Source organism: Pleurodeles waltl, chromosome 2_1, assembly GCF_031143425.1.
Source record: "Pleurodeles waltl isolate 20211129_DDA chromosome 2_1, aPleWal1.hap1.20221129, whole genome shotgun sequence".
In the NCBI taxonomy this organism is placed as follows: Eukaryota; Metazoa; Chordata; class Amphibia; order Caudata; family Salamandridae; genus Pleurodeles; species Pleurodeles waltl.
The window spans coordinates 640065090-640091794 of NC_090438.1; the positions used below are offsets into that span (position 1 = coordinate 640065090).

At 42.4% G+C, this 26705-nt stretch overlaps 1 protein-coding gene across 1 annotated transcript in view; it reads left to right on the forward strand.

The window, feature by feature from the left end:
• The window catches only part of PKD1L1 (polycystin 1 like 1, transient receptor potential channel interacting), a 1079023-nt gene that overhangs the window by 530019 nt on the left and 522299 nt on the right, over positions 1 to 26705 (forward strand). Inside the window, exon 31 of the mRNA XM_069216140.1 lies at positions 18674 to 18797. Within this exon, the coding sequence (XP_069072241.1) occupies positions 18674 to 18797 (124 nt within the window). The remainder of the gene's footprint in view (positions 1 to 18673; positions 18798 to 26705) is intronic.

Sequence of the window (26705 nt, forward strand, 5' to 3'; positions counted from 1 at the left end):
TGACAACTTGAATTAGGGATGTCAGTGGCTTTGCACATGGAGCCCCACTCCGCAGGGCTGAGTTGCATTGGTGCACTGCTTCCCTCCAAGGTAGGCAGGTGGAAGATGCAGCAATGTCAGGCCAGCCAGGCAGTCCCTCAGCCCTGGGGAGAGGACCCAGCAGGTGTGCGCTCAATGTGTTGGCAATATTGAGTCAATGAGATGTAGCCCCCCCAACACCTTAGAACCCCACTGCTGTCTCACCCTGTCAGTGCGGCATGCTTGCCCAAGGACAGGCTCATGGTAGCAGGAATCACAATGGGAGCACTGCACTTAGTGTCTAAGAGGTGTGAAGTCCCAATGGTGATCTCACTGGGTGACGAGGTCTTTGATGTCCCTGAGACCTCAGGGGAAAACTCTTAGAGACACTCTGGAGGTTGGATTTAGTCCTTGGCATGCAGGGCAGAGATCAGCAGGCAGCAGAGCAGCACAACAGGGCAGAGCAGCAGTTCCAGACGACAGTCAGGCCTGACAGAGTGCCAGTCCTGGCACACAGCAGTCTTTACTCCAACAGAATTTCCTTGAGTCATGAAGTGTACTGATTTGAGTGGGTCAGAGACCCAGTACTTATACTAGAAAGTGCCTCTGATTTGGGTATGACTTCAAAAGGTTTCTGTGAGGTGCACAGGTCCTCTTTCAGCCCCTACCCGGCTCCAGATTATCAATGGGAGGTAATCAGCCCCTTTGTGTGGACTCTGGTCACTACCCTTTGAAGTGTAAGTGCGAGCCCTTGTCAACCTCCTCCCCAGGAAGACCCATCAGTATGCAGATTAATGCAGTTTAATATCTTGTGTTGTGGGTGTCTGAAGAGAGTGCACAAGTGTAGCTGTCACCTAGCCCAGGCCAGACATGTATTGGAGACTGGCTGTAGAGATATAGGGCAGTGAAAGCAGATAAATGCCTACTTTCTAAAAGTGGCATTTCTTAAATAGTAACAATAAATCTGACTTTACCCCAAAAGAGGATTTATCATGACCATTCCAATGATACTAAACACGATGCAGCTACTCCTCTCAGGTTAGGAATTACAGCTTAAAAGTATTTTAAATCATTCCCTGTGCTGGCCTATAAGAGGGACAGGCCTCGCAGTAATGAAAAAAGTGTTTTTCATTACCAGGACATAAAGAACATAAAAGTACATGTCCTGCCTTTTGCTGACATGGCACCCTGCCCTATGGGCTACCTAGGACCTACTTTAGGAGTAAGACTTTTATGTAAGAAAAGGGGAATTTCAGGCTTGGCAAGAGGTTTTAAATGCCAAGTCAGAGTGGCAGTGAACTTGCACACACATGCTCCGCAGTGGCAGGCCTGAGACACATTCACAGGGTTACTTACGTGGGTGGCACAATCAGTGCTGCAGCCCCACTAGTAGCATTTAATTTACAGGCCCTGGATATATTTTATACCACATTACATGGGACTTGCATGTAAATTAAGTATGTCAATTGGGGCTACACCAATGCTGTCATGTTTAGGGGAGAAGCACATGCAGTTTAGCAATGGTAAAGGGCTCAGAATCCTAATACCATCACAAAGAAACAGCAACAAAACAGGAGGTAAAGGAAAAAAGACTGGGTAAGACCACCCTAAGGATGCCAGGTCTAACAGAAAACATAAGCTTATAATGAAAACATATGCATAGAAGCACATCAAGTGAGTATGATTTTATATTTGATGCAAACAAAACATTTGAAATGTGTATCAGTACCCATACATCTTAAGTCATTTCTAAACTCACAACTGCCCACTCAAACAGGTCTTCTCCTGAAGGCCAAGTCCAATGCCTTGATGAAACCAAGGGTTCCTACCAAGTTTAAAGAACAAACCTCAGCCCTTCAACTGAGGAGCAAGGCCATCTCAGACACTGACCTGATTAAACCAGGCCAGAGGCTTCTCTGTCAACACCCCGATATCCTTCTGAGATGTTTGACCAACCATAACTTGGTCCCCTGGCTCAAACCCGAACACCCCCGCAATCCCATGGACTACAAGATGGAGTGCCCAGAAAAGGGCTAGAAACAGACCTATAGGTACCTCACAGTCCCCCAACACTAATAATGCTCAGAAACTCGCATCTGACATAAAATGAGAACTAATCCTTTATTTGATGTGGAATGCAAACAACGTCTAGGTCAACTGGAAGACGACCCCTGTTCCCCACAGGCAGATCATTTGGCTTCCCCCCTCAGACACAGGGTTTGTTGTTGAACTGCAAATGAGAGCAAGGTCCTTATGAAAAATTAAATGCTGTGAACAATTCAGTGCCCAACTGTGATGAATGGACACTGAATATGGAAGCATTGCCCTCATCTCCCTTCAAAAAGGCATGAGGGGTGGATTTCAAATGAATCATTGAGGAACTTCCCAAATACCTATATACATGCTCACTGAGTTATTTGGTACTTTTAGAGCATCCAGACCCTTCTAGGGATGATGTGGGACCACATGATCACATCTCCAGAGACCTTGTTGCAAATCAAGATATTCAACCATGAGGCGCTCAATCAGTTCCCTTCTGCTATGATGTATCATGTCCTTACTTCATGTGCAAGATCACCTGCTCACAGACTGTCTTTTCAATCACCTGGCTCATCTTTCAAACTCAGATCGTTGATGTCAAACTACTGCACCACAAGCCCAGCATGCACTGCTCTCGGTTTAAAGTCTGTGTCTGAAAGCTGCTGCCATCCAGCGGACATGTGAATGAGTAACAAACAGAATATCTGCTGGAGCTACAACACCTAATTGATAGATATGAGAAAGATAACATTGTTGCCCTAACGAATAAGACACTAAGATGTGCATTACACTAATCAAAAAAGGGGTAGGGAGGGGCTTAAATCCTATAAGGTACACATAGAGCTTATAACAATCAGACCACTGTCTATTTTCTGGACCTGCCCCCGTTCAAAAAGCCATCCAGCTGCAGTTGTGCCCACCCAAATTCTGAAGGAATGGGAGCTGCAGTTAGCTAAATTGATATGTGCTACTCAATAAGCCCTTTTCAACACTGCCGAATTGGAATTTGGTAGGAGGGAACCCATTGAAATAAACTATGAGTTAATTGGCTGGAATACCAGGCACTGCCAGTGCTGACACTGGACAATACTAGTAACTTGCCATTCTCTCCACAGCTATTTGATCATTCTCCCAATTTGGTGCATTTTAGAGAAAGGAAGGGAGATGGCTTCACCCGACAAATATCACCTGGCATGGTGACTCTGTAGCAAACCATGTTAGGCAGAGCTGGATTTGGTGACAAGTTCACTAAATTGTTTTGCCCGATAAAAGGCCAAGCAGAAGGCTGCTTTAAGAAATACAGCTTTGTAAGCAAAAGCATGAGCCTCTGGAAGTCAATTTACCAAATTAACTATGTTTTCCCAGTCAGTAGGTCTCCTGACATCATGCCTACAGCCTCCTATCCTTTCCCAACTTAGTATGCCTTTCATATGTGAAGTGGACTGTTTTTTAACCCCTTAGCCCTGGAATCTTGGTTAAAAAAAAAAATAAGCCAATTCTGAGACGTCACCCAGCTTAGGTTGCACTCCTCCCCTCATCCTACAGTTGCATAGAAAAATACCTAAGACTCAAAAAACAAGTAACACTGGAATGCCTCCTCATAGTCTTTTTTTTTGGTCTTTCAATCTAAACTGGCCAAGATGAGGACTGACAATTTGGTGCAATATGTTTTCAAAGATGACAGGGGAATTGAGTAGCTTTTTCTGCAGCCCCTGTCTGAAAGCTTCTGAAATATGTGAATCTTAAAATAAGACAAAGCATTAGCAGCATTTTTCATTACACCAGGAACGTGCTTAGCTTTAAAACAATATTGTTGTTTATGCAAATGAGGACAATCTCTTTCAGTAACCTGAGCTCCATCTTTAACTTTGCATGCTGCTGAATGATTGATTCGCCAATACACACATTATCAGACCAGAGCAACACTGTCAATTCAAACTTGTAGAGCTAGGAAGATGGGAAACATATCCACAAACATTGTGTTCCTGATGAGTCCTGGCTCTAGCCACTAAGCTAGCCACAATTAGGGACACCACTCTAAACCAAGGATGCCTCCAAATCCCAGAATCCCTGCAGCTTCAGTGAACAAATCCAGCCCCTCAAAAGATAACCTGGGTGACGGTCAGGCTACACTATTGTTGAAATTGTATAAGGACCATTGAGCCAAATCTTGCCTGTTTTCCACAGAGATCCAGAATCTATGGTGCTTCTCTCTCAAGCCTAACATGGCCTGTGCTCTTGATCTAGAAAAGGGGTAGTCTGTACAGCTGATATAAAACGTGATTCAATTGGTCACTAGCACCTAAAGCTGGAAAAGGGTAACCATGCATGCCCCTGAGCAGTTTCTGATTGGTTTCTTAAAATCCCCCTTATTCGTGGAAAGCAGGTGGCAGACTCCATTAACTGTACCAGTCTCGATACTGAGCAAAAAGCAAGGTGGTGCCTGGGCCAGTTATTTTGACCCCACCAAGAGTACCCTCAATTTTCCCATAAGGATCCCACCAAGAGTACCCTCAATTTTCCCATAAGGTCAGCAAAGGCTGCCAAAAAAAACTTTTACAGTTCCCAGAGTCCTATGGACCAAGAAACAAACAATTGTCCAAATAGTCATCCCTATGCTTCCCTTTTAAAGGCCCACTCAAGGAAGGTACTAACCCCTCGAAGTGAGCGCAGGGCACAGAGCAACTAATAGACATGCATTAACCAAAGAAAAAGAAACTGTCAAATATGAAAACCCAGAATGAGAAAAATCTGTTTGGTTGGCTGGCAATAGTCTGAAGCTTGACTCTAGACAAAGGAGCCTCCTGCAAAAAGCAGATATAGAGACTTAAGGATGGCTATGGCATGGGCAAGAGAGACATACTTGACTGAACAAATAGAAGGATCTATTTCCCCCTATGGTGCAGACAGTTTACATATCAGCCTGAATTCCCCAGGCTCTTTCATAAGCACCACCTCTTAGAGTGAGTGCACAAAGTTCTTGAAAGTTCAGGCATAAAAGGACCTGTCACCCTGCCCAGACATTTTCCTTCTCAACCTTTTCCTGGTCACCTCCTAACTGTTCGTTCTGAAGCACCCTCCGCTCCTCAACACCTAGGTCTGGGGTTTTAAAGACATGACAAAAACCTTAATGAGGTTGCTGAGCCACTTGCGAGTTAGGTTAAAAAGCCAAGGGATCAATGTCTGCAAGTCAACAAGTGAAGGGGCCTTCGACAGCAGCAATATCAGCTTTTCTTATGCGGCATTTTGACATTTTGTTTTCTTAAAACAGCTTTGAATTACCTCAGAGCCCAAAGAAGCAACAGTTGTGCTTAATTTTGCATGTACATGCTGGGTAGATGCAAGTCATTTTGTTAAATACCCAGAATCACATTTTGTTTTGCCCATTTGATTGTGCTGTCCAATGGTCAGGATGTCACTGTCGTCTCCTTTTTTCAGCGTCATGCATGTCAACCAATCGGTGAAATCAGCCTAAAGCATATTTTCCTTAAGGTTATGCTTTAAACTAGGTCAATATATCTTTTCACCCAGCATGAAGGGGTGGAGAAATAGTTCAACCAAGATCCCTTCATACAACACAATTTAAAATGACAGTATGACCCATGTGGCTACAACAGGAAAACTCCAGTCTGGAATAGAGTTACAGGATTTTTTTACAAGCTGAAACTCAGTCATGTAGTCAATTCTCAAAACAAAGTTAGAAAGATACAGAATCACCATGGGTTGCCCGAGGCGATGGAAAAGATTGAAACGAACAAGCATCAAAAGAACTAAATATTCAACAATGAAAATAATAAACCAGCAATAAGATAATCTGATGGGTCGACAACAAGCGATGTTCCTTTTTTTTTTTTTTTAACATTAAGGCAATTTAAGTCATCAAAGCTTAGCTAACTACGGCAAGGGAAACCCCTACAGATTAGCAAGTCAATACTTACCATGTGCTGGGCTAAACAAATGTGGATGAAAAGGAAAGGGACAAAAATAATTTGAAAAAATTATATCTGGGACAAAAGGTGACTAACCAAAATTGGTAAAAGGGAAGGCGTCAGCATTTCAGAAGCTCGGTCAAGAGTTTTCTTCTTGAGGTCAGGGGAAACATTTCTAAGTTCCAGCAAAACATTGTAAAGAAGGAGTAAGGGTAAAGAGGTCTGTATCTTTGAGTCCAAGAAAAGCGAAGTGAAGAGTGCTCTGAAGAAGGGTGAGGAGCAGAGTGCTTAAGTGGGGGTCTGAAGAGAACTGCCACTGATCCAAGTGGGGAACGGTATATTAGAGTTCATAGAGTAGGATGATTCAGTTATCCATCACTCCACATGACTCGAAAGGTATAATTGTCCAATAAAAGTCGATCATGCAACATGGAACTGCAACATCAGTAAAGATTCACATTACCGACTTGAAGGAGGCATCCATTTTAGTTCATCCATGTGGGTTGAAACAATTGTATACATAGTCAGTTTCCACAGTTCTTGAATGTATGGTGCTCATGGGTACTTTCTCAGGCTCCCTACGTGTAAAACAGGGCATCGATTACCAAGCTTACATTTCATGAGGACGAAGTCTGAAAGAAGAGTTAAAGTTAACAAGAATGACTAAACATTTTTCTGTACAGTCAGAAAACAGGGCCTTACAGTAAAGTGAATTAAAATGCCACATACATTTATAAAGCAAGGCTCACATAACTTCTCAAAATTATGAATTCAGCATTAATAATCTTTTGTCTGTGTTCGTTACAATAGGTTGAAAATAAATAAGTAATACATTGCTTCAACTATAGTGCTGATGTGCATTTTCGACTTTTGCATGCAACGTTTAAAACATTTCACTTCAGAAATAGATTATCATTTTAGTGCACACTATTAATTAACATGATTAAGAATCACATTAAACTGAATTTGTTATACGTGAAGTTTTAGGGCAATATTGTCACACTTTAGATCTCTATTCTACAGTGAATGCACATAAATATAGGCTTTCCTTGATCCTCTTTACAACAAATCTATTAGTACTTGGCAATAACATTTCCACTACATCAATCCCCCATCTGATGGCAAATTAAGCCATCACATCGGATTGCAATCTCTCATTTTCAACGAGACAGATCAAAATCTTTGACGTCGTCCCAGGAAAGATCTTTTGGATTCCTCTAACTGCTTAATGCCACTATAATATATACTTCATCTAGTCTCCATCTCAATTTCTTCCTTTCTTTTTCTACTGTTTACTCTAATCTCTTCAAGCTTCTTGCATCACTTGTAGAGACCAAGTGCAACCAAGGCACACAAAGCTATTATCAATATAGGTTTCAGGATACTACCAACAATTCCTCTGCCTAAACTTCCAAACCACTTTCCAACTGCTGAAAAAGCACTCCTTATTGCTTCCCAGGCACCCGTTACCTTGAACTCCTTCAGGTCCTTTTTCGGGCGTGTCATATTTGCAATATTCTTTCTTAGCTCCTTACTTTTGTCAGGAATGGAAATGCAGCACTGTTGAACCGGCAACATCTTGCAAACTCTGCCCTCTTTCACAAAAAGGATGTCTAACACAACCGATTTTGTAAAGCCATTGATCTTACCACAATCATTTCTGTATCTAGTAACAAGAAGACACTTGCTGTATCTGTAGATAGCTTATCTAAAATTGTTGATAACTTCCTTATCTTGTGGCTATTCAGGATCACTCCAACCAATGGAATTATGGCACCAAAAATATATCCTATAATATCTGAAACACAGGTACCTCTTTTAACTCTGGTGTTTGATTTCTCATCCCAAACAGGATCATCAAAATACTCCACATGATAAATCTTTGGAAAGACTACTCCAAGATAACATGTTTCTTACCATCTTTTAGGCAGCTTATAATAGAAATTTTTCCCACAGTCGAAATAAACACCCGGTAATGGCAGGGTCTTTTCCAGCCAACATGAATGTCCAAACACTTAAACAAGAACACATGTTTGCATTCACTAGTTCCTGCAAAGTTTGTATCAGTTTTCGATTTAGGTTGATAGGCGAACAGCTTCCCTACATGTTGCCAATATAAGGCAAGGGATCCTAACCTCCTTGCTAGAGAATGGGTTTCTTCTTCTCTACCCAATTATGTAGCACTACTCCTTTCTCTAACTTAGCTTTTATTGCTTTTCTCCAGCCTATCCTATTAAATCCTTTTCTGATTCTCCTTTTCTACTGGGGTGAGAATACTTGTCCGATTGTTTCTATTGGCATAGACTGTACCAAACGTCAATGTAGGTTCAAAGAAACCTCCCATAGTGTCCATGTTTTAAGCTTTGGCAATGTTGCTCAACTGTTTCATGATGGGGACTGTTGAGAAAACTAGATCATAATTAGAGTGATAATATTAGAAATATTCTTGCTGAGTCTGCAACAAACTGCAGTAAATTCCATTAGCCAAAGGAATACTATGTCACTGGTTCCCAACCTGTGGTCCGGGGACCACTGGGGGTCTGTGACTGTTTGGAAAATAAATTGTTAACAGATTAATAAAGTATTTATAAATATAGTGGCTAAACATACTTTTGAAAATGTTAAAACATACTGTAAATATCAAGGAATCTGAAATTGGAGGCTAGAAATAAAATTAGTGTCCTCAGATTGATTTGTGGGAGCAGTGCAGGTGCATTAAACAGAAGAAAATATGGACGATGTGTGACTTCTATTGAATTTAGAAAAGCTCTAACATTCCTACTAACATTATTTTTTTTATTTTTGTTTTTATATTTGTTTGCAAAGTCAACAAAATGTGTTATTTGTGTGTTTGATATTCATCAAGCATTCGCTTGTGTATTTTTGTGTATTTTTTGCGTTTCAAATCATCAACAATGTTTAGACCGAGGTCCTTTGTTTTTAGTAACTACTCAGGTGAGTAAGGGGTCCCTGGATTCCAATAATTCAGTGGGGGTTCCCAGATTCCAGTAATGATAGTGGGGGTCAACAGAAGTCAAAAGGTTGGGAACCACTGCTATAAATAATTCCTTCACTAACTGATGAAGCTAATTGAGTGCTGATGTAACAGTCCTTAACTTCCATGGCATTTACCTACTTGCATAACATTTATAGACCACCTCTGCACCCATCTGCATATAAGTCTTTCTCTTTGAACAATGACTTTGTTTGCTCTAGGGCTTGTAGCACTCGGGGCACTTGTCGATTCAACCTTCTTTGAACTAAAAGCTGTGGGCAAACTCAATCGAATAGGCAACAATATAATCATTATAACTGTCACAACTAACAATCCTACACATAGGTACTTAAGCTTACTACCTTGATTGACTCCATGAGATCTTTAATTTCTGACCAAAAAGTAAAAGTGCAATTGAGACAGCAAAAATATCAACTGTCTCTTACAGTCCCTTTTATTTGTCAGCACAGCATATTGCAAGAAAAACTAAAACTAAAAATTAAAACCTCTTTTTTTTCCTCTTAAGTTTAGGCATTAGATACGAAAAAGCTTCTTTAAATTGCTACTAGGTCCATCAAATGCCCCTAATAAAGTTCAATTATCTCTAATAAATGCGCAGATCAAAAATCGCCAATAAACACATCTAGGATAGAATGTCTCAGTTCATCAAGTGGCAACGAAATTTCAAAGTTCAGTTCTGCAACAAGAACAAATTCAAGAATGCTCAACTAAATACGTATTGTTAAAACAAAATGTTGTAAATTCCTTCTCCCAGTCATTTGTTGCAAAATATGTCCATTCAGCTGCTGCATATTTTTGACTAGGAACTCTCTATTTGATCTCCGATTTACTGGCTTGTCTGTATCACTGTTTGTATGATTAGATTATTCAGTTTCTTCTGGAATTGTTGGGGGCACTTGCACTACTGGCACAGTTTTCTCATTTCGCCATTTGTCTCCGGATGTTTTGCTACAGCAATAGGTCCTTTGTCAGCATCTGAGGTTTTCAGAGCCATCTGTTTCTGTCTTGACCTTTCTATAACAAGCACGGCTGTTAATTCACTCAGACCCCCCCTCAGACCATAATTTTGCTGTATCAGCCACTTGCACATCCCCAACAGCTTGACTAACCTGATCCCTTCGATTCACTGTAACCAACCCTTCAGGGGCAGGTGCTGTATCCTCAAGGGGACCTGGAACTTTGCGAGTGTGACTAGCATGTATCCAGTTAGGGAGACCAGCGTACTTCACAGCCATTGTAGTCACTACACGGCCTGGTGTGGCCCCTACCAATGCAATTCTAAGCAGGACTTCCTCACATGCTCATGACCATTACCCAGCCACCTGGACACAGGTCATGGCAGAGCTCCTGCGGTGGCTGGGCAGTAGCTTCTCCGACCTGATGAGAGACAGAACAAACCACGTCAGCTAGTCCTTTGCAATAATCCAGTAGCAAGTCATCTGTGATGTTTACAAGAGCATTTGCAGGTAAGTCTGTCAATCTCATAGCGCCTCATTATAATTTAATGTGGGGACAATCTAGTCTTTCTGTCTGGAGTGTTGCGCAAACTCAGCAAAACAAGAGGCAATACGTCAGGCCACTTAAATGAGGTAGAGGTACATACGTTTTTCAATATGGATTTCAAACTTACATTAATATGCTCCACCAATCCAAAAGCCTCAGACCTATAACTGCAATGTAGTCTTTGCTCAACTTGTAATGACGTGTGTAATAATTTCAGGACTTCACTGTTTAAGTGTATCCCTCGGTCTGACTGTAGAGAAGTCGGGTAAGCCTCAGCCCAATGAGACAAAACGCATACAATGACCAAGACACATATCAGGCCATTGCACACAGGAAGCTCAATAAAATCAAGCTGCATCCTATTAAAAGGTCCTCCTGATCTGCCTATGTGACTCAGTGTAATTGCTGTACATTTACCTACCTTCATCTGCAAATATGTGACATAGGGCCTCTGCCATCAATCTGAATCTAGGGCTGAACTACGTCTGTCTGAATGTCCTAATCATAGCATCACAGACAACATGAGCTGGATCATGATAATGCCTAGCCATAGGTGGTAACAAACTATTAGGCATCACAACTCTTCCATCACTTGAAACCCAAGCATCATCCTCATCGTTTTTTACCCAACTTGCTATAACTATAACCCACCCTTGCTTCCTCTGACATTTCTTCCTTCCAGGTATCTGTAGTAGTTAACAGAAGACTGTGACATGTCTCATCATTTGACTCATTGGAGTACTCTCCATTAAAGACCGTATAGTTCAAGTATCTTGCCACCTCATCAGCGTAATTGTTGCAGATAGTTACATAGTCAGTGGCTTTGCAGTGTGCAGAGCACTTCACAACTGCAATTTGGGCAGGCAACTGTAATGCATTCCAAAGGTTATTCACCTTGTCTCTATAGTGAATTGGTGAGCCAGAAGAGGTCATAAATTATTTCTGGACTTCAACTGTCTAAAGTCATGAACAACACCAAAGCAATACTGACTATCGATGAAAATTGTCACCTTCAGCTGTTCAGAAACACAGCATGCTCTTGTAAGAGCAACCAATTCAGCTACTTGGGCAGAAAAGACTCTTTGAAGCCAGGGGGATTTGACTACCCCTAGAACTGTACAGACTGCATAACCAGCTCTCAGAGTGCCATCACTGTCTCTTGAACAAGAGCCGTCAACTAACATTACATAATAATTTTCAGGTAGGGGAATATCTTGAATGTCAGGTCTTGACTTGGTGTATAGTTCAGTAACATCCAGACAGTCATGGTCAATTTCATCAGTACAATGACATTTTCATCTTTATCATTCACTGGAACTGGCAAAAGAGTAGATGGATTCAAAGTGTTGCAACATTTGAGATTAATATTATGAGCGACTAGTATGGTTTGCTCATAACGGGAAAGACGCGCATTTGTTAGATGCTGCGTTTTGGTGCGGGTTAACAAAATGCCCACTGAGTGGGGGATAGAAACATTTAGAAGGATGACCCATAACAATACTTTCACACTTTTCTACGCTGACGCTTACAGTGGCAACAGCGTTAAGACAGCCACACAATGCCAAAGCCACAGGATCAAGAGAGGCAAAATTATATGCCACAGGTCTGTTGGACTTTCCATGCAACTGATTCAAAACTGACAGAGTGCATCCCTCCCTCTCACAGCAGTACAAAGTAAAACAATTATAGTAATCCGGCATTCCCAAGTTAAGGGCACAATCCATTTTCTCTCAGCTCTGTGAAAGCACAATTGCAGTTGACATCCAATGATAAAGGATCAGACACATCTTTGTGTGTTAGCCTCTGTAAAGGCTTGGCCAAAAGGAAAAGTTTTGAATCCACTGACAACAGTAGCCAACCATTCCCAAAAACATACTGACTTCTTTCTGCATCTTTGCAGGGCTCATTTTCAGAATTGCTGAGATTCTTTCTTGCGACACCTTCTTTCTCAATGTGTTGACCTAAGTACAAGACTTCTTTCCTACAGTAATGCAATTTAGTCGAGGAAACTTTGTCCATTCTCAGCTAAGTGGTTCAGTAGGACAATTGTGTCTCTCCTACAGGCTTCTTGAGTGTTTGATGCCACTAGTAGGGCATTAATGTACTGAACCAAGTCTGAATGATTGGGCACTTTGAGTGATTCCAGATTCTTTTTCAAGATCTGATTAAAGATAGAGGGGCCCTGTTTAGAACCTTGTGGAACTCGTCATCATGCCAAATAACAACTGCCAAACTGAAACGTGAAGAGAAACTGGCTCTTCTCATGCAATGGTAAGGATATCCTCTACCCTGCTGCTAGAAATCATTAAATCCCTGTTGTTGCTGTCCTCGCGTAGCACCTGTATTCCCTGCAAACTGTCGAATCTGACTAGCTTTCTGTGCAGCTTTCAATTGCACCACCATCAACTTTATCTGCTTCAATCCCAATTCATCACTGTAGTATTTTGCATATCACAGGATCTCATCAATCGTTTTTTTCTGCCAACAAATCAAATGCTGCTGAATCATGTTACTATATCTGTCTTCAATCCCTGAATAAATCTGAACACAAAATGACCCAGATCTTTTGCTTCTATGGCATCAGCACCGCTGAAATGTTTGAAAGCCTACAACAATCTCTCATAATAGGAATGTATCAACTCCTTATTTTTTAGGAGTTCTGTCAATTCCCAGCCAATCAATGTCTTTAGGGGACACCTTGATTTTCAAAAAGCCAACCATTTTCAGATACTTTTTCTTCACTTCTTCAAATGGCGCATTTGTCACTGGATTTCTTGGAAGTTCAGAGTCAGGCCAATCAACAGCAACCTATACTCACTCCGTAAATCACTTGGAACCACAATGTCAAATTACGTTTTCAAATCTTTCTAGAGACATTTTGTAAGTTCCACAAATCATTCTGTCTGCTTACACCACTCTACTGGTTTCTCTGTTAATTTTGGTAATCATCTGTAAAGGACAAAATATCACTCCTACTTCAAGATTCATGAACATACCCTCCACCAGGAATTTTTCTCATTAGAAGCATGTTAACATTTTTGTCAGCATGGTTTGCTTCTGCCAGAGGCAACTCTGATGTGGCTTTCTTCTGATCTCTTTTCTTTTCCCATCTTCCTTCCCACTTGTCTAAAGCCCCCCATGTAGGCAAATCTGTTGTGGCTTTTTTCTGATCTCATTTCTTTGCTCATCTTCCTTCCCACTTGTCTAAAGCTACCCATTTCTGAATGTAAGTTATCAATTCCCTAATCTGCAATCTCATTCCAAGAGGTCTCATTTTCAATATATTTGTCAATGGAGTCTACTTTGTAAGTTCTCTTCAATGGTTTTGATTTCTCCAAATCAACATCATATCTCTGGGCTAATTCATCTAGTCTGTCAAGTTTGATCTGCACGTTTTGTAATGTCTTTGCATACGAACTGCAATTCATCTTGAGTGTAAATCTCTAAATTAACTGTCTACATTTCCCAATTTGATTTCATTTAATTCTAACTTAAATCCAGGTATATCCAATGGTCTGCCTCTCTCTGGGATGTGTTCTACTACTGTACCACAACCCATTCCTCCTGCTGCACCTACAGGAGTCAAATTATTCAGCCACCAGCAAAGCCTCACACTTATTGGATTATTCTGTAACATTTCTGTTCTTGGATAACCTACAATTGATTGATTTGGGGTGCTTGCAATAGACATGTCTTCTGGAGCGTTAAAGGGATAACCTATTCAGGCTACTATATTCGTTCTTAGGAGGTTCTGATTTGGGCACAAAACATGGTGAGAATCTCTGAGGAAACCTCCCATCAAGGGTAAATCCTGTCTGACTTTGTCAGTGAAGTCAGATTTTAAATCCATGTGGGGGTCAACAGTCTTGAAGGAGAATTTATTTTACTCTGAACCACTCGGAATCACAAATCCCTGCGCACTGTTTGATGCAACTGCGGTATTCAGGACATTCTGAGCATCAAATGTGTGTGGATTATTCCCAATCACCTGAAGTATAAAGGAACAACTGGACCTATTGTCACAGAACTTGTCAATGCATATGGGTTCATATAATTCATTGGATTCTGCAGAACTGCCATGTCAACACACCCTCCTGTCAAAACAATACATAAACCTTGTCCTGGTTGATTTGGGGTAAAATTCTACATAGGCTGATTCAAATTAAAACTCTGTGCTGGCTGATTCATGTTAGAACTCTGCACTGACTGAAACTCTAAATTGGATGATTTGTACTGGAAATCTGTCTTACTGAACTCACATTCAGATCTGGCACAATCCGATAAGGGGTTTGGTCAACTGGTGCAGATGGCACATCAAAGGTCACAGTTCTCTGTGACTTGCTTGTTGCTCCTATCTGCTCAGAATTGTATGAAGGTGGACGATTTAACAATGGCTGATTTATAAAATCATCAACCGAGTCACTCACATAAGTTTCAGCTTTCTTTTCAGTATCTGTTGACTGTTCTGCTTTTCCTATCTTTTTCTTAGTCTTCAGTTTAGTGCTGACTCCTTTGTCACCAGTAATGACTGGAAATGCCCTAGCTCCTTCATTTAGAAAACAGGGCCTTGCAGGCCTCACTTAGGGTAGGTAAAGTGAATTAAAATGGCACATTCATTTATAAAGCAAGGCAAATGTAACTTCTCAAAATTATGAATGCAACATTAATAATCTTTTGTCAGTGTTCATGTTGTATAGGTTTAAAATGAAATAACTGTTAATACATTGCTTTAACTATAGTGCAGATCTGCATTTTTGCCTTTTGCAAGTAACATTTATAACACTTCTCTTCAGAAATCTATTATCATGTTAGTGCCCACTGTTCTTTAACATGATAAAGAATCACATAGAATTGAATTAATTTGTTATACATGACGTTTTAGGGCTGTACCACCACACTTTAGCTCTCTATACTACAGTGACTGCACATTAATATAGGCTTTCAGTGCACCACTTCATAACAAATCTATTAGTATTTCAATTAAGAAAATGCAAAAATTGTCAGATACAATTGTGACGCTATGGGTGGCAATAACATTTGCTACATCAACTTCAAAGCCTTCGGTTAGGCAGCACAGTCATATTCCCTGTCAAAAAAATCCCTCTAAATAGCTCCTGAGTGCTAACAGTTTTATTTTGATAATAGAAAATCTGTGGTCCCACAAATTTGAATATTACCAGAACAATAGACTGATTAATGGTGGTTTTGTATGAAATTAACAAATGTTTGACTTTTCCTTTGGCTTGATTTTTCATGAGAACACACTATAGTATTCTGTGTGGCCTGCTCTATCAGTTTCTGTGAAACAGTCAAATATTTCAAAAAGGTACCATTCCTAAAGTTTCCTTTCATGTCCTCCCATAAGACATAAGCCCAGCTGATCTTGAGATGACAGGACTGGGTCTTGACCTGATGTTGCCGAGGCCTTTTCTCTCAATGTATATGTCTGCAGTCTTCTCCTTTTGAAGGGTGATGCTAGCGATTCTTCCCGCTGCCACATTTCCCCCTGTTGGGCTGGATTGAAGCCCCAGTCCTGCTTTCCTAGTTGGGAAGACACTGTGACTGTGTTTTGCAGAGCTACCAGCTTCGTATCTATTGCCATGCTATCCTCCCGGGTCCCTAACGCTCAGGCACTAGCATTGGCTAGAGCTGGTACCCCAGCCACCCCCACCCCCAGCTTAGATAACCATGGTGGGATCAGGGCCAAGCTTGAAACTAAAACTGCTTATGCAAGCCATGCTGCCTACGTCGCGACCTGCTTCAAACATACTTTTTTGGATGGGCACCCCTTTTCAGGGTTCTTTGGGAGTAGGGAGAGGGCTGCCTAAGGGCACTTCAGCCTCCTAACCCACTTGACATCTGTGAGCCTGTTGCCGATGGTTACTGAACCTGTAGGCTCAGCGGAGCTGTTGGTCTCAGCTGGACATATTATAGTTAAAATATCCTCAATTGAGCCCAATCTCCTCATTACTCTGGCAAAATGTGCCTCCCCCGTTCTATGTTCTGCCTTACTCTTAACCCGTTTAGGGCCCATTAATAGAGGTTTCACTTTAAAATAAAGCAACTAAGCTAAAGGCCCATACCATATCCTGTCTAAGCTGACAAGTTATAGCTGTCACTGTATCATGCCAATTTCATTAATACAGTCAAGGAAAATAAAGCCCTAGTCAGCTAGCTTTTTAGCAACAGTGTTTCTTAGAGATCATTGAAACTCTTTGTAGAGGAAGAGACTTTAATCACACTTAGGACCAACAAAACCAAATGTAAACCCTGAATAACAATACAAATAATGAAGGTTTAAGACCTTAACCACTAGGCTACACATCACTCATGAAATAACATTGCCCCAAACTAAACTTGCGAATCAGCTTGTTCATCAAAGCAACTGCAATGGGTGCAGTCACAGCCCCACTTCTCCAGTCTTGAGAAAATAACACCTACGCCTCAGGCCCTACTCTCTTAGTCCTCTCACCTCTCTATCCCCAGCCGGACCACCTCACCTGGGGTACATTTAATGCCCATCCAGGCATGACAGATGTCAGTGGAGGACAAGAATCTGGGACCCCACTCAGTGGCTGCCAAGCTCCCTCAGCTTCAAACAAACGCTCTTATAACACAAAACAAATGAAGCAAATCATCACAACCCTCCCCAGAAGATGTTGATTATCTCTTCCATCCAAGCATCTATCCATTCGTCCCTCAATCCTCCTGTTAATATATCCACAAGTTCACCTTTATATTCTATCATCTATTCATTCATCTCATTCAGCCTTTCACCATTCCATTGGTCCGCCAAACAATCCATATCCAAACCTATCCATCTATCAATCCATGACTCCACCCTCTTACTCATCCATCCATCTCTTCATCCACCCTTTTACTCATGCATCCCTCCTTTAACTTGTCCATCCATCCTTTCGGTCATTCATCCATTGATCCTCCCACCCTTTCACTCACCAATCCACTTTCCCTTTTCACTCATCCATCCATTCTTTCACCCATCTGTTGTTTCTCTAATCCATCCTTTTACTCATCCATCTATCCTTTCACTCCATTATCCACTTCATCCATCTGTCCATCCTTCATTTCACTCATCCCATCCATCCACCCTTCCGTTCACTCAGCCATTCATCCTTTTTCTCACTCATCCATCCTATCATCCATCCACCCTCCCTTTCACTCAGCTAACCATCCTTTCACTCCCTCATCTATCCAGTCATCTTTTCTCTTAACACCCACCCTTTCACTCATCCTTCCATCCTTTCATCCAGCCACCCTCCCTTCCGCTGATCCATCAATTATTTCTCATCTATCCATCCACCCTACCTTTCTCTTATCCATCCATTCTTTAACTCACCCTTTCTTACATTCAATCTTTATTTATCCATCTTCCCATCCACCCTTTCCCTCGCCTAACCATCCACCCTTTCACTCACCCATCCATCCATCCATCCATCCACTCACTCACCTTTGTCTGCAAGTTACAGACAGAAGAGGTCCATCAAGAATTGCACCCCCACTAACCCTACTGTATATGCCAAAGTTGGGGGGTAATTACACCCCAGCATCCATCCTTTCACTCATCCATCCATCCTTTCACTTATCCATTTATCCGTCCTTTCATTTGCTCCATCCATCCACCTTTTCACTCCACCTATGCATTCATCCATCGTTTCTTATCATCCATCCTTTCACCCACCAACCTCCCTTTCATTCATTCACTTATCCAGCCACCCTTCCATCCATCCACCCTTTCACTCATCCATCCATTCTTTCACTCATCTACCCTTATATCCATCCTTTCACTCACACACCCATCTATCCCTCTTTTCAGTCACTCAAACCCACCTACCCACACACGTTATTTAAGAACCGCTGTCTGCCAAGTTGCAGAAAGAAGAGGCCCATCCAAACTCAAACCCCGCTGTCGCTGCTAAAGCAGGGGTTAACGGGGCCCCTGCAGCAGAGTATGTTTTATATGTTTTAATGGAGACTTTATTTAGTGTATATTTTAACTCAATAATACATACAAATGCATTTGAAATCACATAATTTGTTCTGATTTGCACTATTTTAGTATACATAGTAGAGGTGGCTTGACCAGTATGTCGGGTATGTATTGGATGTTCGTGTGCATTTATAGGTGTTCATTTTGTTTCCATTTTAGTGACTATTTTTATTGAGGTCACAAATAGATTTGGATCCAAAACGCTACCATGCCCGGTAAATGTTACTGTACGTCCAACCTTCCTTGGAAACGTTTCTTCTACTCCTGCACCTCAAGAACATCTGTGAGTGCTCATTAAATATGCATTATATTTTGATTGTATTACATTAATACAGAACTAATGTGGTTGGTATTGAATTGTATAGTTGTGTTTTTTTAAATGGTATCGCCTTATACCAAACTGGTTAGTCTTGATTATAATGTATATATGCCATTCTTTCACCACCTCCGTTCTTTTTCGTCTCTGCATTTCCCTCTGTCACTGTTTACCTGTATTTTTTACATCTTCCTTTCCCTCCTTTTTAGGTTAAGCGCTCAAGCGCTCTGACGTGTTGTAATCTATTTGTGGGCTTTTAACCACGCCCATCACTTTCACTCGTTCGTGGGCTTGCCTTTCAAAAATCCTTTGTCATCATTGGTAAATGCTTTACGTTTGTCCCTACTTGGGGCGGTTTGTTTACTGCCTTGGACATCGGCCCTGTTACATAGATAATTGCACTTTGCTGATACATTTGACTGCGAGCGAACTTCTTTATCCCTTTGTGTCTCTCCTTCACGCTCATGGCGGCTGTGGCGCTTTGAATTAGCTTACTTTTCATTTTCAATTTATGTGGCAAGAAAAGTCCAGTTAGGAATTTACAATGCTAATAGCTCTAATTCGTTCCATTTTGCTCTAAGATTAAGTTCCGGTCACCAAAGGATCGATGCCGGCTCCGCCACCTGTAACCACTGACACAAACTAACCATTGGGAAGGGATCTGTTTTGCACTCAATGAAATATCAGATGTAGTCACATGTGGAGCATTCTGATAGGAATAAACACATCCATATTGTGTTTATTTTCCCTCTGCGCCCCAAGTGTGGTAGATTTGACCATTACTATAATGCATAGCGGATTACACCCTTGCTGCTCAGAATTGCTCGAATGTTACTTGTTCAGATTCTAGCAAGCTTCACTCTGCCCATGGTAATGAGGATTTGGTCAGACCAGGTAATAGTAAGACCCTCAGGATAAGATGACATGGGCACCCACTCTTTTAAAAAAACAAAAACAAAACGTGAAAATGGCAGAAACATGCACAGCCTCGACATGCTCCCTGTTTAAAAAAAAAAAAAAAAACTCTTCGGTTAACAGCATCTTGTTTGGAAAGTCATTCATGTCTCTTCCCCACTTGTGCACATTCATGGGTAGATGAGCATCCATGGCGTCCCCAGCCCATTTTTCTGCGATACCCCATCTTTCACCATGCCAGTTCCATGCAGCCTGCACCTTTTCTGTGCTACCTCCACACATACTGCGGAAGTGTGTGGAAAGCACAGCACAATACAATACATAGAGTAGCAGGTCCGCCACTGCAAATGTATTTTTGTATTTATCTAGAGGTGGGGGGGGTTCTATAAAAAGGCACGTTTATCATTTCTGTTAATTCTGATTGCTAGATGTAATAAAAATGTGAGATGCCACATCGAATATGGTTATCTCTTTTTTGACAGAAAACCATTGTGTAAAATAAAAACATTTGAATTTTCAGACATCCGTAGTTAGTGTTTTCAAGTAAGCACCTTCTCTGTGGCCATAGCTCATAAATGGTCTACCAAGAGGTGTTACTTTATTTCACTGTCCTGAATCACTATAACAAAAGGTACGAGAAAAAACAGTACGTCCCCCGCCCCTGTGGGCAGGCGACTACCTGTAAGAAAAACTGCACTCACCCACTAATGCTTCATCATTGGGCTTCTGCTAACACACTCCTACGTAAACCCACGTTGGAGTGGAGCAGTAAAATTACACCCTCTCCTCATACCCCTGCAATTAACAATACCTAATCTCTTCAAATTTGTCTATTAATGCCACCAGCTATGTGCATGAGCTCTCACCCTCTCGCCCGCAACTTGACTAGTGACTCTTATTTCGCTAGAATGCTGTTTTCTTCTCTCTAAAGCTGCATTTACCTGAATTATAAGATTTGAAGGTGATTTTTAATAAGCTGCATGCTGTAAAGCCGATTGTGCCCTGGAAATAGTTTAGTCAGCCGTGGCCCGTCCTTTAGGGCGGAGGGGCCACGCTCACCCACCTTTTGCCCCTCATGAAGAGTGTCTGTCAGGCTGAACAAAGGTCAGCCTGACAGACACTCTTCATTTTCAGCTCAGACAGTGAGACATGCACGATTTGTGCAGACTCCTGGCTGCCTGAGCTGAACTTTGCTGGGCTGAGTAGGTCACAGCTCATTGCTATCGGCTCAGCAAAGGTGCCTCAAGGCCCTCCCCCGGCTGACAAGGAAAACGTCACCCATTGACTTTGACCTGGGCGCTTCAGGCTTAAGCCCTGAAGCGCCCAGGGCGAGTGTCAATCAGTGACACTTTGTCACAAAGTGGGGTGGGGTCAGCAGTCTCACTGACCCCATCCCACTCTGTGACGAGGCTGGGACTGCTGCCTTCCCTCATTGGCTGACCTACAGGGAAAGCAGCAGTCCCAACCCTGCTGGGACCTCCGAGGCTGAAGGTAAGTGTGTGTGTGTGTGTGTGTGTGTGAGATGTTTTGAAATGAATGTTTGGTGCGTGCATGCATGTTTGAATGTTCTGAGTGTTAATGGATGTGCGTGCGTGTGTGAAAGAATGAGTGTGTGTGAACTTTTAAAATGAATGTTTGCATGCATGTTTGAATGTTATAAGTGTTGTTAATGGATGTGCGTGCGTGTCTGTGTGTTAAAGAATGTGTATGTGTGTGCTTCCCGCCCGCCCACCTCCCTCCTAAAGCTGCCGTCCGCCACTGAGTTTAGTCAATGGCTGTTTTATACCTGTGCAGCAAATTTCATTTACCTAATCTCGCTGGATTGAATATGGCTGGTTAGCGATTATGCTTGTGTGTGTGTACATAGCAAACTATTTGTCTATAATTATGTATCTTTTATTTGCTTGCATCATACCAAGCAGCATATAACATATATATATATATATACACACACACACAAAACAAAGTTTAAGTTGAAGTTATAAATAGCTTTGGTTATAACAACTAAATGTAGGTTCAAGAAAAAACCTCAGAAATTCACAGAAAAAACTAATGGGTATGACTTAAAACCACAAAAGAAGGTAAACATGCTGTTATTTCCACATTACTGAGCTGGTAAGCATCACAAGAAGTTCATATGAAGCCAGCCACACCAACGCATCCTGGCCCCCAGAGTACATGTCAACTAAACCTTTAGGGATGCAAGGACGGAGGAGGAGGATATGGGTACAGTACAGGGGTTGCTGGAGCAATAAATGTATGGGCCTCAGTCTTAGACTGCTCTACATTTAGCACATTGATCTGATCATTCCTTTTTGTGTCTTTATCTCCCTGCCTCAGCCAACTTTATTTTCTCCATCATCTTACTTTGGAGAGCAATATCTTCTAGGGAGATGGGAATGTAAGACTGAGACAGGATTGCTGTTTAGAACTTCAGAAGTACTTCATCAGTGTCTCCATTTATGGACTAGTACTTAAACGAGAAACGAGTACTGGCTTACGTCTGGTCGACTGAAGGTACATAAATGTTTTTTAATCACTACAGCATTCATGGATCTCAGCACAGTCATCAATTTTCGCATTCTGATCCACTTTTACTGTAGAATATATTAAATAATGAACTCTAATATACCCCAGTAATAAGTAACTTAAGGCCCAGACTCGGAGCCTTCCTACCTACCATTTCCATTCTTTTTCCATGATCTTTGCAGTTGCAATACAGCCTAACAGTATCAAAGAAGAGATTCTAGGTGTTCACATGAAATGGGACACTTGGTACCACATCTGTGACAGAAAGTTGACCTTAATTGTCTCCTGGTTAATACTAATAGAATGTTAGTGATCATCTAATGATGCACAACAAAGTGGTGAAAGGAGTGCTTGTTAACCGTTGTCACTGGCAGTTGATTACTCTGGAAAGCACTCCAGGCCATTGGTTTTCATACAGTGCGCCCCTTTAAATTGAGACCACCCACAGGAAAATCCATCTTAGTCCTTCTCATGTAGGGACAGTACAGCCCAAATTGCTAGGCTAGGCCCCATCCAAATGGGAAAATAACGAACCCTAGAGTGACCATACTTGGGGAATATAATGCAACAAAGAACTAAGTAATGGAATGAGTGCTTGAATTAATCTCAGCCACGGGGCGAGATTCCAGTACGTTGTGCACCTACTGTTCAACTCTTGACACAGGTCCTCGAAATGCCAATCAGTCTTGATCCTGCTCCCATAGTAAATGTCTCCCCAACTGGCCATCCAGACAAGATCACAAGCAAAGCCACACTGTTTGATGCCTATTTAGGCATCAATAAGTGTAGCTTACATGCTAAGATTAAGCAAACGCATGACTTATATCTGGGTATACTTGTCATACTTAAAACATTTCATGCAACAAAGTGATAGAAGGAATGCTTATATTAACCTCAATCACTTGTGATTGCTCAAGGCTGCCTCCTAGTCCATTCTTTTTCACCCACTGTACCAGACAGAAAGTAGCTACATACAAATCAGTTTTGGTTCTGCTCCAGTAGAAATAGTTGAACAGTTTGAAACCATAATGGTAGGTGCACCAAAGGATATTGCAATCAGATTTATGTTCACACTTATTCTGATGATAGTGATTATTACTGCAAATCCATTGCACATAATGTTTTATCAACAACAGGCATAAAAATAAAAAAGGAGGGCATGTTTGACATAGATAACTGGACTTTCACAGAGAGGTAAGTAAGAAGCCATGACTTCTACAAGCAGCATTTTGCACCGCAAAATCTACATTATATTTCTACCAGCAAGGACCTAGGCAAATGGTTGAAGGAGCTGTCACTTAATACTACATCTTGGGGGACCAATTTAAGGATTCCCCAATATTAGGCCTTACCCATAAGTGACTCTAAGGAGCACATGCTGTGCTGTTTGGAGGGCCCCTTGGGGTTAGGTGATCCTCAAACTTTACTATAAAGTGAAAAATACAAGGAAACACTAAATGCAAAGGAAAGATAATGGCGATGGTCCATTTGTGCACATGATCAGAAGCTTTCATTCTTGAAATATTCAGTATCTCAATCTATTTTTATTCATTTTTTCTAGATTTTATTATGGGAGAGACATCATTTCATCATAGATTTACATAATGATCCCCATGAGGGAATAAAAACCATAATGACAAACAATTCAACAGTACAGTGCGATATATTCGTGGTAAAATAGTTGTATGGGGAAAGGGAGAAAGGGAGGGGTTTGGTAAGTGCTAAGGTGGGTGTGGGGGAAAACTACGGAGTCCGTTCCTGTAGGAGCTGCTTGTCCTTATTCAGGTCCTTATCCGGAGACTCTGATCTCAGGCCCCTTTTCACGTAAAGTTATCAGCTCCCGGTCGGGTTATAAAAGAGGGGGTTTTGGGAGTTTCCAACATAGGGTAAATCCCCCGGTGGGGGAGGCAGCTAATGGGATATTGAGGTAGTTTACCTTGGGTGTGTCGATTTAGGTGGTGTTGGGGTCCATGAATATCAGCAGGGAGTATTGATCTTGATGAGGCCCCTTAGGATTCAGCAGTGAAGAGGGTGTTACAGCATATGATGCGGACAGGGCAAGTACTAAGATCGCTATTACTCAGGGAATCTTACATTAGGTGTCTTTGCGGTTCTCAGTCCATAACTACTCGCTCTATGCAGTCAATGGCCAGCAAGTTATGGGAATGGAGGGTATGGTGATAATGAGGGGTTATTGAGAGCAGTGGGGGGTAGACCTTTATATGTATAATCACTAGTCCTTTTCCCCTTACTGATTGGTGGTAAGTGTAATCTATTCAGCCTTTCCTGGATTCAGCGGGTTTCCTTAATAAAAGGTGACCATATCTGGGTAAAGAGGGCTACTTGATCTTGTAGAGCATATAGGACTCTTTCATGGGCTGCGGTATGCGTCATTGCTATCAGCCATTCCACCAGGGACAGGGGTGTAGGGGACCTCCAATGTCGTAGGATACAGTTTTTAGCTGTTGCGAGGGCCGTGTGTAGAAGTCAGCGTTGGGGTTGCGATAGGTCTGACGTGTCTCCTATGTCATGAAGGAAGATAAGCGGGAGTATCAGTGGCGTTTGGATAGGCATAATCTGCCCCAGTGTATTGCCACCTTCCTCCCAAAGGGCCTAACCAGAGGGGAAGTCCCAGAGTATGAGTGTGATGTCACATCGGTGATTCGGACACCTCCAGCAATTCGCGTGCGGCAGCAGTCCCGCCCTATGTAGCTTCACGGGTGTCCAATGCCAATCATGTAAAGTCTTAAATAGCCAAAATGCCAGCCTTGCTTCTCGTACCCCTTTGTCCAGTGCCTCTAGTAGGTCTGGCCATCCTTCCTCCACTATGCCTATGTTCAGACGTATGGAACATTTGGTTCACAGACTGTCTAGGAGTGGTTTCGAGAAGGCATGGTTGGCAAGGACTTCATATAGACCCGACATCACCCCCTTAGATCGTCCCAAGGTCATGAGGTAAGTCACTATTGGGGAAGGTGACAGGGGCCCCGGGAGGTTCCAAGGCAGCGACGTAAACAGCACTTTAGTTGCATTTATCGCCAATGTTGTTGGGGATGTAGATCGTATGTCTCTCGGAGGTGTTCAGAGGGCACAATTCTGTTCTCCTTTCTCATTTGGTCAAGGGTTAATATACCGGCCGCTTCCCACTGGGGCCATCTGAATGGCAATCCACCTATTTTGAGAGCATCATTGCTCCACAGAGGAGCCTGTTGGTGTAGGCGGTCTTGTACCACCAATACTTTATGCACCCTGTACCATGCCATCTGCATGACCTGGATCACCGGGTTGGATGATCAGTTGTGGGTTGTTTGGTTCTGATACAGCAAGGTGAGCCCCTTGCCCGACGAGCACTGCATCAGGTACTTTTCGGTCGTGACCCACTGAGGTGGGTCTGGTACTCCCTGAAGCAAAAACCCCAATTGGGAGATTTGTAAGGCTAAGGCATAATGTTCCACTGATGGAAGTCCCAGGCCTCCAGTGGTCCGTCGTGCCATGAGTTTAGCGGAGGTCATGCGGGGACGGGAGGCACCCCATACAAAGCTGCGAATCTCCTTATCCACCAGCCGTAGGTTCGGCAAGGGTACGCGTATTGATAGCATGCCCAGGACATAGGTGAATCACAGGAGAGTCACCATTCGCACTGCTTGTACTCTGTCCCAGAGCGTGAGCTGAAGCTGCGACCATTTGGCAAGTCTAATCGCATACGTATGAAGAGTGGGTCTAGGCTGTCCGCCACCATGCTATCAAGACCTCTATTTATCAAAACCCTTGGGTATTCCAGGCGCAAAGGCGTCCATCGAAATGGTAAAACGTGAACCGCCGCTTTTGTAGTAGAAATGGAGAGGGGCAGTGCCTCACTTTTATCTCAGTTGACCCTGTATCCAGAGAGAAGCGCAAAGCCATCTATAATCTCCAATAGGGCTGGGGAAGATTGGGGCAGGTCCGTTAATATCTGCTGTATATCATCTACATATAGATAAATTCTTGTCTCACCCCCCCGCCACACACACACACCCCCACGGCCGGGACTCGGATCCCCGCAAGGAGTGGGGATTGTCAGAGCGTAGCTGCTAGGGGTTCTACGGCCAGTAGGAAGAGAAGGGGAGAGAGTGGGCCCCTTCGTATCGGAAAGGGGTCAGAGAGGAAACCATCACAGTTTATTTACGGCGTCGGTTTTTCGTATAGAAGGCAGACCATTGCCGTAAATTGGTCTCACAACCCAAATTTCTGCATGACACAAGTAATTCCATTCTATGCGGTCAAACGCTTTTTCTGCGTCCAATGATAAGGATATGGCTTCCTGTCTACTTTTTGCTTCCTATAAGGCCTGGGTTAGGTTCCTGAGGTGTGTCCTGGGACAAACCCCACTTGGGTATGATGGATCAGTGAGAGTATGACTTTGCGGAGTCGGATCGCTAGGATGCTGGACAA